The sequence below is a fragment of the Bacillus rossius genome, chromosome 1 (genome assembly GCF_032445375.1).
Source record: "Bacillus rossius redtenbacheri isolate Brsri chromosome 1, Brsri_v3, whole genome shotgun sequence".
Taxonomy (NCBI): Eukaryota; Metazoa; Arthropoda; class Insecta; order Phasmatodea; family Bacillidae; genus Bacillus; species Bacillus rossius.
Genome location: NC_086330.1, coordinates 4875101 through 4887861, shown reverse-complemented (window position 1 = coordinate 4887861; position 12761 = coordinate 4875101). Strand labels below are relative to the sequence as shown.

At 46.6% G+C, this 12761-nt stretch overlaps 1 protein-coding gene across 1 annotated transcript in view; it reads left to right on the top strand.

Annotated features, from left to right (window-relative positions):
- The window catches only part of LOC134531416 (regulator of nonsense transcripts 1), a 55363-nt gene that overhangs the window by 10648 nt on the left and 31954 nt on the right, over positions 1 to 12761 (top strand). Inside the window, exons 3-7 of the mRNA XM_063367120.1 lie at positions 1422 to 1571; positions 3219 to 3391; positions 4937 to 5149; positions 8830 to 9002; positions 12309 to 12516. Coding sequence (XP_063223190.1) covers positions 1422 to 1571; positions 3219 to 3391; positions 4937 to 5149; positions 8830 to 9002; positions 12309 to 12516 — 917 coding nt within the window. The remainder of the gene's footprint in view (positions 1 to 1421; positions 1572 to 3218; positions 3392 to 4936; positions 5150 to 8829; positions 9003 to 12308; positions 12517 to 12761) is intronic.

Below are 12761 nucleotides of genomic sequence, written 5' to 3'. Positions count from 1 at the left end.
GGGGCCTGCAATGCCTTAAGTGCTGAGATATTTTCAGAAATGACTGTCAACAGCCGCCGTAGAGAACTTGGTGAGTCTACTGAGGCTGCAGGTTCATGCAGTAGGGCCTCAACATGTGCCGACACAATCAAACGTTTGTTCTTATAGCGTTCCATGAGCAAGTTCCAAGCTACTTTAAAGTTTGCCTCCGACAAGGGTAACGACTGAATCATCCCAAGCAGATCGCCCACAAGAGCACCCTTCAAGTATGCCAACTTTTCTACAGATGACAAAGCAGTGTTGTCTGAAACTAATGTGGAAAACAAATTAGAGAAATTCGACCACTGCTGCGGAGTTCCGTCAAAGCTGGGAAGTGTGATTTTCGGTAATGAAACGTTTAACTTACGGAGTTCTGAAGCACTGCCTTCAGGCCCGGGTGATAACCCAGGCTTCGTGTTCACAGAGTCGACGGCAGCCATGACTGTGTAGTACTGCTCTTCAAAGTCTATCAAACGTCGCTGATGCTGTTCACTGTTGAAATTCTTTCTTTTGTCCGACGAAGCTTCTACGTCGATGAAATCCGCTTCGTAGGAGCGCTTCACGTCCGGTAGGTCACGCACACTGGCAAGAAGCAACGGGACCTTGGTCGCGTCACTCGCTGCCGCTTTTGCTAAGTCACACGCATGTTTCACCCGTCCCTCCGCTAATTGCAGCCGCAAACCTAGCGCTTTAAGTTCACTCATGATGAGACTATTTACGTGATTTCCCGCTATTAACCTCAAAATTGCTACGTGAACACGTGGTAATTTAATGCATGCATGAACCAACTAAGTTACACCGTTCGTGCAACAAGGTACAACAAACCAAATCAACGTACACGGGCTTGTAATCACTTCAATGCACGTAACATATTTCACTGAACAAAGGCGGTCCTGGACACGAGAAGCAATGTTCACGCATGTGCCATGAATCACAAACGAATCTCGAAAAACGGTAATTCTAACACCAGAACAATCCGGCCCGGAGGACCAAAAATGTTATAGCGCGATCACTGAGTGGACTGTATACGAAAACGATTACAGATGCCATTATACTACAACAATTTAACGGTGAGGCTACACCATAGTACTACTCACCGCCATGATGAAAAATATGACTGACTTCCGGCTGGAAGTCCAGGGCTGCCAACTATTGGCAGAGGATGCTGAATAATGGTTGCCACTACACAGCAGCGCGGGAAATACAAATTTGAAGTATTCAGAGTCTTCTCAGAAGCACTGATTACGTTGAGGTCTAATAAATGTTACTAACACGAAATTACACACACTAATATACAGTCTGAACAGCTTCCTTGCCGTTTGTCTTTTGTTCCGTTGCTCTGTAGACTGCCGCGTGGCAGCTGAGTCGGTGCGGTGGTGGTAGCGTTGTGTGTGTGTGCGCAGGACCTGCCGGAGTTTGCGTGCAAGTACTGCGGCATCCACGACCCCAGCTGCGTGCTCATGTGCAACGTGTGCAAGAAGTGGTTCTGCAACGGCCGCGGCAACACCTCCGGCTCGCACATCATCAACCACCTGGTCCGCGCCAAACACAAGGTTAGCCGTGGCGCTCGTGTTCTGGAACTGATGATTTGTATGGTTCAGCCCAGATGTGTCGTGAATACGGACGAGATTTCACGGTTTGATTTTCAGGCCAGTTTCGTTTTTTAAAGCAGGAGATTTCAATATTATTGTTTTTATTTTTTGTATACTCTGTTTATTCATGAATGTAGCACCGTTTTCAAAAAAAAAATGCTGTACTTAGGTATTCAATGATATATACTTTACCAAGAGAGTCTCATTTTGACATGATGCATTTTTACAATGTAATAAGCATGTCAAACTACTGGGAACAATACAAATTTATCAGTAAGTGTATGTGCGTTATAAAATTATACCATTGTCGTTATGTACAAGTTTCTAACAACAGTTGCTATGTAAGGAAAAAATTTTTTTTTTATCCTCTATTTAGTAAATACTTTTTGGTACTAATTCCATACTAAATAACCTACATTCTTTGAATTTAATGTATTAAAAGGTTACTTTTTGGTAATTTGTGTTAAATTTTGATTGCGATAATTTTTTTTTTTTTTTTTTCATTTTTCATCCTATTTCAGTGTTACCTGGTGCATTGACTTGCTTTTAGGTGTTATTTCAGTTTTATCACTATTCTCAATATAATGTTCGTTGTCATGAAATTTAATTGATTGTTGAAATAGCAATAAAATTATCTTTTCAGCCAGTGATTTGTGTTTTCGCTAAGGCAGTGTGTCTGCAGATCACAAACTTCCTGAGAGAGTAAAAACTGAACTGGCCACGAGAGTCGTGAAAAGGTGCCTCGGTTTGCAACAGTGGTGCTGGAAATCAACAAAACTTTAATTTCCAGCAGATGCTTGCTGACTTACATCTGGTTTTTATTTCTCGATTTTATTTTTTCCAGTTCACGGTCGCATGTGGAATTTATCTCGGGGGTTTTTTTTTTTTTTTTTTTTTTTTTAGCTTTTTTACTTGAAAATCATCTCATTCCTGCAAACTTAGAAAATTTTTTTTATTTCTTTTGCTAATGTTTGATTTTTGGTTGCATACGTAAAATTAAAAATAACCTTTTGATAAATTAAAATTTTAAAGGAAAATTTTATTAAAAGATTCGGAAAACTCCTTAATTAGGTTCAGTAGGCATTTGAAAGGGTAATATAACCAAATTGTGTAAGTGCAGAGCCAATAGGTGAATGATTTCCGACGTACGTCTGCCCGGTCCGAGAGGGAACGGAGATGTGTGTTTGAAACGAGAACATCAGTTGGGTGCTGATGATTGTTTCAGGCATACAATAATATTAATATAATATATTTTTATTTATTTATGTTTGTCACATGCCCACCAAAAGTTGGGGGAACCTTTAAGGGGGGCACGACATAAACACAGATACGAAGATAGTGTAAGCACTGCGTACGTCTGCCCGGTCCGAGAGGGAACGGAGATGTGTGTTTGAAACGAGAACATCAGTTGGGTGCTGATGATTGTTTCAGGCATACAATAATATTAATATAATATATTTTTATTTATTTATGTTTGTCACATGCCCACCAAAAGTTGGGGGAACCGTTAAGGGGGCCACGACACAAGCACAGATACGAGGGTAGTATAAGCGCTGCGCGCGTCTGCCCGGGCCGAGAGGGAACGGAGACGTGTGTCGCGTGCGGCAGGAGGTGACGCTGCACAAGGACGGGCCGCTGGGGGAGACGGTGCTGGAGTGCTACTCGTGCGGCGTCAGGAACGTCTTCGTGCTGGGCTTCATCCCGGCCAAGGCGGACTCCGTGGTGGTGCTGCTGTGCCGGCAGCCCTGCGCCGCCCAGAGCTCGCTCAAGGACATGAACTGGTGAGCGGCCCCCTCGTGCCGAGTGCCGAGTGCCTAGGCCGATGTCAGGTCGAACGTTTGAAATATTTCGCAAAGTCAAATATAAAATTGAATGTTTTAAAATATTCACATAGTCAAATATAAAATTGAATGTTTAAAATATTCACAAAGTCAAATATAAAATTGAATGTTTAAAATATTCACAAAGTCAAATATAAAATTGAATGTTTAAAATATTCACAAAGTCAAATATAAAATTGAATGTTTAAAATATTCACAAAGTCAAATATAAAATTGAATGTTTAAAATATTCACAAAGTCAAATATAAAATTGAATGTTTAAAATATTCGCAAAGTCGAATCAAATTGCGCATATTTTTTCTGGGTTAAAATGTATTACACTTATTTTATAAATTACAGGATTGAAGTTAAAAAAGAAAATAACGTTTGATCAGTTGTAATGTTTGAACTGATTTAGTGACTAACCAGTTAGGCCATATGTATATCATCATCATCAATAATATTTATATTTGAGCATTAAAAAAAATGGAGTGCCACGTGTCGATTTTTTTAAGTAACCAACTTCATTCAAGAAAACTTATAAATTCACGATAAAAAAAAATTGTGTGAATATGGCTTCCACAGTTTAAAGCCTTGCAAAAAATGTAAAGATTTACATCAGATGTGACGGTTTTCATTGCAATCAAAGCTTTGTATAAAACTTCAGTGATGAAGTCCACATAAGAAACTTCTTTTACGTTGTGTTCACGTTGTGACTCTAAAGTTCTTATTGTGGTGTAGGTACGGGTTCTGCAGGTATGATATGCAAGCTAGGTACAAAAATACAAAAATTTATGATTATGTATCAATGAAATTTGTTAAAATGATCATTTTCATTTAAATATTATTGCATAGATATGCAAAATTAATGTTTTGGTGGAAGGTCTTTATCACGAATGCGTGATAAAGACACCTTTTTAAACAGCAACTCTCGGCTGTATTTTTTTCTTTCTATAGAGTAGTTTATTATAACATTTTTTTTTAAACCGTCCTACTACATATATTATTTCTTCTTTGGTATTTTCAATTAAATACAGTAGAACCCTGTTATAATGTTCCGGCTTATAATGTTTTCCTGCTTATAGCGTTACATTTTTTAAGTCCCGACATTTTCTCCAAAAGCACAACGTATCTATTTATTTCCAGTATGTAAAATTTCACGACTAGACCATTCAATTCTTATAACATTTGCTTTCTAAAATTCAATAAAAGAAAGAAATTTTTTTTTTTCAAAACCTATCTATTCCAACACTTGTCCCATCTGTGAACCCACCAGTGGTTTGAACATTAAAATTATTGTTTATGTAGAGTCAATTGGTAAAACGTTTAAACACTGATATTTCCTGCTTATAAGGTTTTTTTTCCCCTTAGACCTTGCAAAAACGTTACAGTAGGGTTCTACTGTACATTGAGGTCCCGTGACCTGGTAAGACCGCCAGTCGGGCGTGGCAGTGGCCTCGAGCGATGTAGAGCTGGGAGACGGAGTGCTCGGTGGCGGTGACGCAGGGACCAGGAGCAGTGGAAGCCGCTGATAGCGGACCGCTGCTTCCTGGCCTGGCTGGTGAAGGTGCCGGCGGAGCAGGAGCAGCTGAGGGCCCGCCAGATCACGGCCCAGCAGATCAACAAGCTGGAGGAGCTGTGGAAGGAGAATGGCGAGGCCACCTTCCAGGACCTGGAGAAGCCCGGCGTGGACGAGGAGCCACAGCAAGTCCTGCTCAGGTGCGTTCCTGCCCTGCCTCCCCGCCCGTATGCTTCCCCGCCCGTCTCCCTCCCCGCCTGCCTGCTTCCCCGCCCGTCTGCCTCCCCGCCTGCCTGCTTCCCCGCGCGTCTCCCTCCCCGCCTGCCTGCTTCCCCGCCCGTCTGCCTCCCCGCCTGCCTGCTTCCCCGCCTGTCTGCCTCCCCGCCCGTCTGCTTCCCCGCCCGTCTCCCTCCCCGCCTGCCTCTGCTTCCCCGCCCGTCTGCCTCCCCGCCTGCCTGCTTCCCCGCGCGTCTCCCTCCCCGCCTGCCTGCTTCCCCGCCCGTCTGCCTCCCCGCCTGCCTGCTTCCCCGCCTGCCTGCTTCCCCGCCCGTCTGCCTCCCCGCCTGCCTGCTTCACATCCCCGTCTCCCTCCCCGCCAGCCTGCTTCCCCGCCCGTCTCCCTCCCCGCCTGCCTGATTCCCCACCCGTCTGCCTGCTTCCCCGCCCGTCTGCCTCCCCGCCTGCCTGCTTCCCCGCCCGTCTGCCTCCCCGCCTGCCTGCTTCCCCGCCCGTCTGCCTCCCCGCCTGCCTGCTTCCCCGCCCGTCTGCCTCCCCGCCTGCCTGCTTCCCCGCCCGTCTGCCTCCCCGCCTGCCTGCTTCCCCGCCCGTCTGCCTCCCCGCCTGCCTGCTTCCCCGCCCGCCTGCTTCCCCGCCCGTCTGCCTCCCCGCCTGCCTGCTTCCCCGCCCGTCTGCCTCCCCGCCTGCCTGCTTCCCCGCCCGTCTGCCTCCCCGCCCGTCTGCTTCCCCGCCCGTCTCCCTCCCCGCCCGCCTGCTTCCCCGCCCGTCTCCCTCCCCGCCTGCCTCTGCTTCCCCGCCCGTCTGCCTCCCCGCCTGCCTGCTTCCCCGCGCGTCTCCCTCCCCGCCTGCCTGCTTCCCCGCCCGTCTGCCTCCCCGCCTGCCTGCTTCCCCGCCTGCCTGCTTCCCCGCCCGTCTGCCTCCCCGCCTGCCTGCTTCACATCCCCGTCTCCCTCCCCGCCTGCCTGCTTCCCCGCCCGTCTCCCTCCCCGCCTGCCTGATTCCCCACCCGTCTGCCTGCTTCCCCGCCCGTCTCCCTCCCCGCCTGCCTGCTTCCCCGCCCGTCTGCCTCCCCGCCTGCCTGCTTCCCCGCCCGTCTGCCTCCCCGCCTGCCTGCTTCCCCGCCCGTCTGCCTCCCCGCCTGCCTGCTTCCCCGCCCGTCTGCCTCCCCGCCTGCCTGCTTCCCCGCCCGCCTGCTTCCCCGCCCGTTTGCCTCCCCGCCTGCCTGCTTCCCCGCCCGTCTGCCTCCCCGCCTGCCTGCTTCCCCGCCCGTCTGCCTCCCCGCCCGTCTGCTTCCCCGCCCGTCTCCCTCCCCGCCCGCCTGCTTCCCCGCCCGTCTGCCTCCCCGCCTGCCTGCTTCCCCGCCTGTCTGCCTCCCCGCCTGTCTGCCTCCCCGCCTGCCTGCCTCCCCGCCTGCCTGCTTCCCCGCCCGTCTCCCTCCCTGCCTGCCTGCTTCCCCGCCTGCCTGCTTCCCCGCCTGCCTGCTTCCCCGCCTGTCTGCCTCCCCACCTGTCTGCCTCCCCGCCTGCCTGCCTCCCCGCCTGCCTGCTTCCCCCGCCTGTCTGCCCTCCCCGCCTATCTGCCTCCCCACCTATCTGCCTCCCCGCCTGCCTGCTTCCCCCGCCTGTCTGCCCTCCCCGCCTATCTGCCTCCCCACCTATCTGCCTCCCCGCCCGTCTGCTTTCCCGCCCGTCTGCCTCCCCGCCTGCCTCCTCGCCCGCCTGCTTCCCCGCCCGTCTGCCTCCTCGCCCGCCTGCCTCCTCGCCCGCCTGCTTCCCCGCCCGTCTGCCTCCCCGCCCGCCTGCTTCCCCGCCCGTCTGCCTCCCCGCCCGCCTGCTTCCCCGCCCGTCTGCCTCCCCGCCCGTCTGCCTCCCCGCCTGCCTGCTTCCCCGCCCGTCTGCCTCCCCGCCTGCCTGCTTCCCCGCCTGTCTGCCTCCCCACCTGTCTGCCTCCCCGCCTGCCTGCTTCCCCGCCTGCCTGCTTCCCCGCCTGTCTGCCCTCCCCGCCTGTCTGCCTCCCCACCTGTCTGCCTCCCCCTGCCTCCCTGCCTCCCCCTGCCTCCCTGCATCCCTGCCTCCCCCTGCTTCCTCCCCCTGCCTCCCCCTGCCTTCCTGCCTCCTCCTGCCTCCCTGCCTCCCCCTGTCTCCCTTCCCTTCTGCCTCCCTACCCTTCTGCCTCCCTACCCTTCTGCCTCCATGGCCACCATCCTGCCCTGACACTCTGCCTCTCTGCTGCCCCCTGCCTCTGCCTCCCCGCCTCCCCGCCTTAACCCGCCTCCCCGCCCCCTGCCTCCCCGCCCCCTGCCTCCCCGCCCCCTGCCTCCCCGCCTCAACCCGCCTCCCCGCCTCCCCGCCCCCCGCCCCCTGCCTCCTGCCTCCCCGCCCCCTGCCTCCTGCCTCCCCGCCCCCTGCCTCCCCGCCCCCTGCCTCCCCGCCCCCTGCCTCCCCGCCCCCTGCCTCCCCGCCCCCTGCCTCCTGCCTCCCCGCCCCCTGCCTCCCCGCCCCCTGCCTCCCCGCCCCCTGTCTGCCCGCCCCCTTCCTCCCCGCCCCCTGCCTCCCCGTTCCCTGCCTCCCCCTGCCTCTCCCTGCCTCTCCCTGCCTCTCCCTGCCTCTCCCCGCCGCCCTGTCCGAAGGTCATACCTTTGATTACTTGCTTTTTGTTTTACGAAGCCTCACTCCAATTTATAGTTACGAGACGGTTAAGGGTTCCGAGTGTCGAAATAGAGGGGTGTTATTATAATAATTATTTAATGTTTTTAAACAGCATTATGTTAAGCAAATTTTACTGTATTATGCAGAAAAATAAGTTTTTGATTGTGGTTTTTACATAATTTAATGTAGTTTATTGAGCCCTTATTAAAATAAGTTTTTGAGCAACGTACCTAATGCTTGAAAATTTGGTATTTTTGATGGTTCATGTAGAAAAAAATACATTAATCATGGGAATTTATAAATCATGGGTACGTAAAACTGATGTTCTACTGTAATTATTTTAATTGTAGCAACCCAAGTTACTTCCTTTTCCAACCCTCCAAATAAGTCTATTAAAGATTTATAATCAGAAATAAAATAATACTTTGTTAGGTTTTCTATCAAGTAAACAACGGCTGTTTATTCTTTCGAGAAGTATATGTGTATTTGCAACATGTTTTATGAACATAATTTACTCATATTTTTACTTAATTTCTGTCATCTCATTAAAGTTTTTATGTACTTTCATGCTTTTATTTTGTGTATTGTTAGAGACCGGAAAAATATCGCGGGTTCGATGACCTCCAGGATAGACTCCAATATCAGCTACACACTCGGGCAAATGCCAACTGTTCATTAGGTGCTGACTTGGGTGCTGACTTGCGAGTCGTCTCGTTCGGGTGGCCTGTGATTCTCGACACTTCTATGAGTGAGGGTCTCTAATTGGCCCTCAGTCATCCAGATTAAACAGTCAACCAATGACAGAAGCAGCACTTATTTGAATTTTAGCACAACACGAAATGAACCCGCGAATTTATCAGGTGTCTATGTATTGTGTGAAAGCGAGATGTGACGAGGAAGTCGGGGTAGAAAGAGCCAGGGAGGGTCACGTGAGGGGACCAGACTGGGGCAGTGCGTGCGGCGGTGAAGGAAGGGAGGCACGGCTTGTGCCGCAGGTACGAGGACGGCTACCAGTACCAGAACATCTTCGGGCCGCTGGTGAAGCTGGAGGCGGACTACGACAAGAAGCTCAAGGAGTCGCAGACGCAGGAGAACATTGAGGTGCGCTGGGACGTGGGGCTCAACAAGAAGACCATCGCCTACTTCACCCTCGCCAAGACGGACGGCGGTGAGCAGCCATGCTCCTTCACAGGGGGAACGCCAGACATTACCACTACATGTTTGATAACACTAGAACAGACAAATTAAGAGTAAGAGCACGAGGAAAAAAAAATTAAAAGCATCGAAACACCAAAAAAAATGTTTCATACGTTTTTACTTTTTTCTATATGTTGTCTCACTTCTTGTCTATACTAACACGTGTTTATTGTTAAGGTTTTCGTTTTTTGTATTTGTTGTATTTTATGTGTTATTTTTATGGCTGGCCTTTCTATTGCCTGTACTAGTATTATGATTGTTTACATGTGATAACAACGCTGCTCTCATACTTGGTAGTTTTTGTTTATACAGTGAAACCTCTTTAATACAAACCTGAATGGACCTAAAATTTTGCAGTTTGTATTAACGAGGTTTGTATTAACAGGTGCATATGCTCACATTAATAATAATCGACAAAATCAAGTATTGATTTTTTACTCGAAAATTAGTCAAATAGAGAATTAAAGAGGCTTGAAAAATTCATTGATTTTTTTCTGCACTTTTTTAGTTGCATAAATGTCCTTTACTGCACTGCAAAGTTTGTCGAAGGAAGACAAGACATCAGTGTCTACATCACTAGCAGCCAGAACATTTTCCAAGACAATTAATGCTGAAGTGGACTTCACTCTAAGAATTTTTAAAAAATATTTCTACCTCAAAATTAGTGTCAGAAATATATCAGTTACTTGTCATTAAAGTTAAATCAGTTGAAAAATAAATAAAAATGGAAGTATTTTACTTAATTCAATTTACACTTACAAAAAAAAACATACGCACAATAAATCTACATGGAAATTAGTCTTTTTCAATATCCTGAAGTCTGAAATATGTTTACTCATGTCATCAAATGTAGAGCTGTACTGAAGAAGCCGATTTTGCCAATATTTAGTTGAATTGGCATTTCTGCCGACTTCCGATACGCTTGTTAATTTTCGGCCAATATTACTGAAAAACGAGAGAGACTGCCATAACCTAAAAATCCACGATTACCCTTTTCGCTTTTCTTAGTAGTACTGCATTTTTTCAGATTGTATTATTTCTTCGCAACATGTGCCAAACGTACATATAAATATTTAACATCCTATTTTTCAATAATGTTCTTTATTTTTAATATGTCATAAATAAATACATTACCTTCACGGTAAATATACATCTCAGTTGTTACGGTAACTGTAGTGCAAATGTGGTAGCTATCGTGCTTCTGTAGTAATTATGGTATCGACAAAGATTCTTTAGTTCTTTTTATGGTAATTATCTTAGGATAACAATTGGGTTTGTACTATAGTTATGGTACATCACCCAATTTCTTCGTAAGTTGTTGTTCATTTGTCTTTTCTTCATATTTACGTGCTCCATTACTTGGCTGCAGATTTCAGTTGATTTTTACTACTGTATACTATCGTTACTGTTTTTATGACGGTTTCTTTCTAAGAAATGGTTATTTCTGCAAAATCTTTATGGTTAAACGATCATCTATTATAATTTATAGTGTCGGGACCACATATTTTGTACGATCAATGCGGACAAAACGATATTTCGAACATCGGTACAAGCGGACTTTTTAAACCTTAGTTGTGTGGCAATTTTGCCGGGACCGTAGAAAGTATACGATAAACACGGACAATCGATACATGCGAGTTCGATAGATAGAGGTTTGACTGTAGACCATTTACCGTACAAATTATTTGCCGTTAACAGAATTATAGTGAAGCTGCGTGCACGTGATTAAAGTGTGCGATTCTTGTTCTAAAATTTCATTTGGTTTATCCGATAATAAAACAATAGTACACTACGTGAGCGGACGTGAGGTTACTTCGTAATACATAATAACGAATATTTCGTATTAACCGTATTGATTGACATTAAATATGCTATCCCAGTCTGAAGGGGAATTAAAAGTGTTCGAATAAACGCGAACTTTGAAATAACCGGTATTTTATTAATGAGGTTTCACTGTAATTGGTATTTATTTCTTCTTATTCTCAAACGTATTTTTTAAGCAGGGGAAGTGGTCGAAGATCGAAAATTTGAATCGAGCCAAGCAGAACTACTTTGACTTGAAATTCAAACGCGTTTTCGTCTCGTTTTCGTAATTCTGTTGAACTTGGTCTCTATAGTCAAGTAGTTTTTCCTAGATTGTTAATTTAAAACAGTCACACTTAGCAGAAGCTTAGACAGAATTATATCTGCTATAACATTCACATTTGGATGCTTTTAAAGATGAGGCACATTTCAGTTTGTGTTTGTTTACAAACTTAATTTGCGCTCAAAGAAAAACCTCTTCTGGTATGATTATAAATGTATGCATACCTATAGTCTACTTAGATTACGGTTATGAATAGACATCTCTAAATTAAGCCTATGCAGTTGGTGTACATTTGTGCAATGGTCTACACTCTGCTGCACACACACATTTTCATGTTCATTCAACAATCTTTAGACACTCGTGTTTACCAGTTGCGTACATCAAATGGTAGACAATAGTGTGGTGTTGAAAAGATTTGAGAAAATAACCATTACGAGTGTTATGTATGAACTTTATTTGGGTGCTGATAAATAAAAAAAAAAATTGGTTGTCTGTAAAGTTTGTTTACGGACGATAGTTAAACGTGACGTCATAACAAAACATTGATGAAATGATTGCATACTTTTATAAATTAAATTGAATCATTTTTATGGAATTATCACTATTTTGTATGGATACAAAGGAGTGAAATGAAATCTACAATTTAATTGATGAATTTCCTTTTATTTGCACTCATTAATTCAAATATGTTTATTACTTTAACGAAGAGATAATTTTAACTATAATTTTTATACATATTTACTATTTAACTTCTTCCAATCTGTGTTAGTCTGTTAAGGATGGGAGTGTTTCAAGTTTAATGTGCCTCGAAAAAGTAAAATCGATGGTTGTTCCAATCGAGTGGAAGAGAGAGATAGATGCGGCGCAAGCGTACAATGAGCGTAACGGGACACAACATAACGGGACAATGTGCATAACGGGACACTTTTTCGTGTTTGCAGCCGGCGTTCATCTATTTATTAGACGTCACATCAAAAAAAAGTTCATATCCAGGTGTGATAAGACACAATTTAAGGGTTAAATATAGCTGGCGGAAATGTGTCAGTTTCAGGAGGTGAGATGATATTGAAACATGAATGAGAGAGTTTATATTAACATTGCCCCAGAAGTCTCTGTGGCCTGAGGGAGAATGAGGTTGGAAGCCAGAGTTGAGCTTGGCGCGGAGTGGTGAGCAGTCGCCTGGGCCGGCAGACATGAAGCTGATGCACGGAGACGAGCTGCGGCTCCGCTACCTGGGGGAGCTGCACAAGCCCTGGTCCGGCGTGGGGCACGTCATCAAGATCCCGGACAACTTCGGCGAGGAGGTGGGCATCGAGCTGAAGAACAACAGCGGCGCCCCCACCGAGTGCATCTCCCACTTCGTCGTCGACTTCATCTGGAAGTCCACCTCCTTCGACAGGTCTGTCCCCATGTGGAAAACTCATGCGAATAACACAGCCAACCCAGTTAAAATGGCTCACAAATGTTCAGTAAATGAACAGTTATCATTGCCTCATTGTACATAGGGCTATGGAGCCTATTCTGGAGGTCTACAACATGCAAATTTTTTTCTAGTTCTTACATATATATATCTGGAGATGAACTGAAGGGTAGGGGGTTGCATTGTTTGTGTGATTGAATTAGGGTGTAACTCAGGCTTGCAGT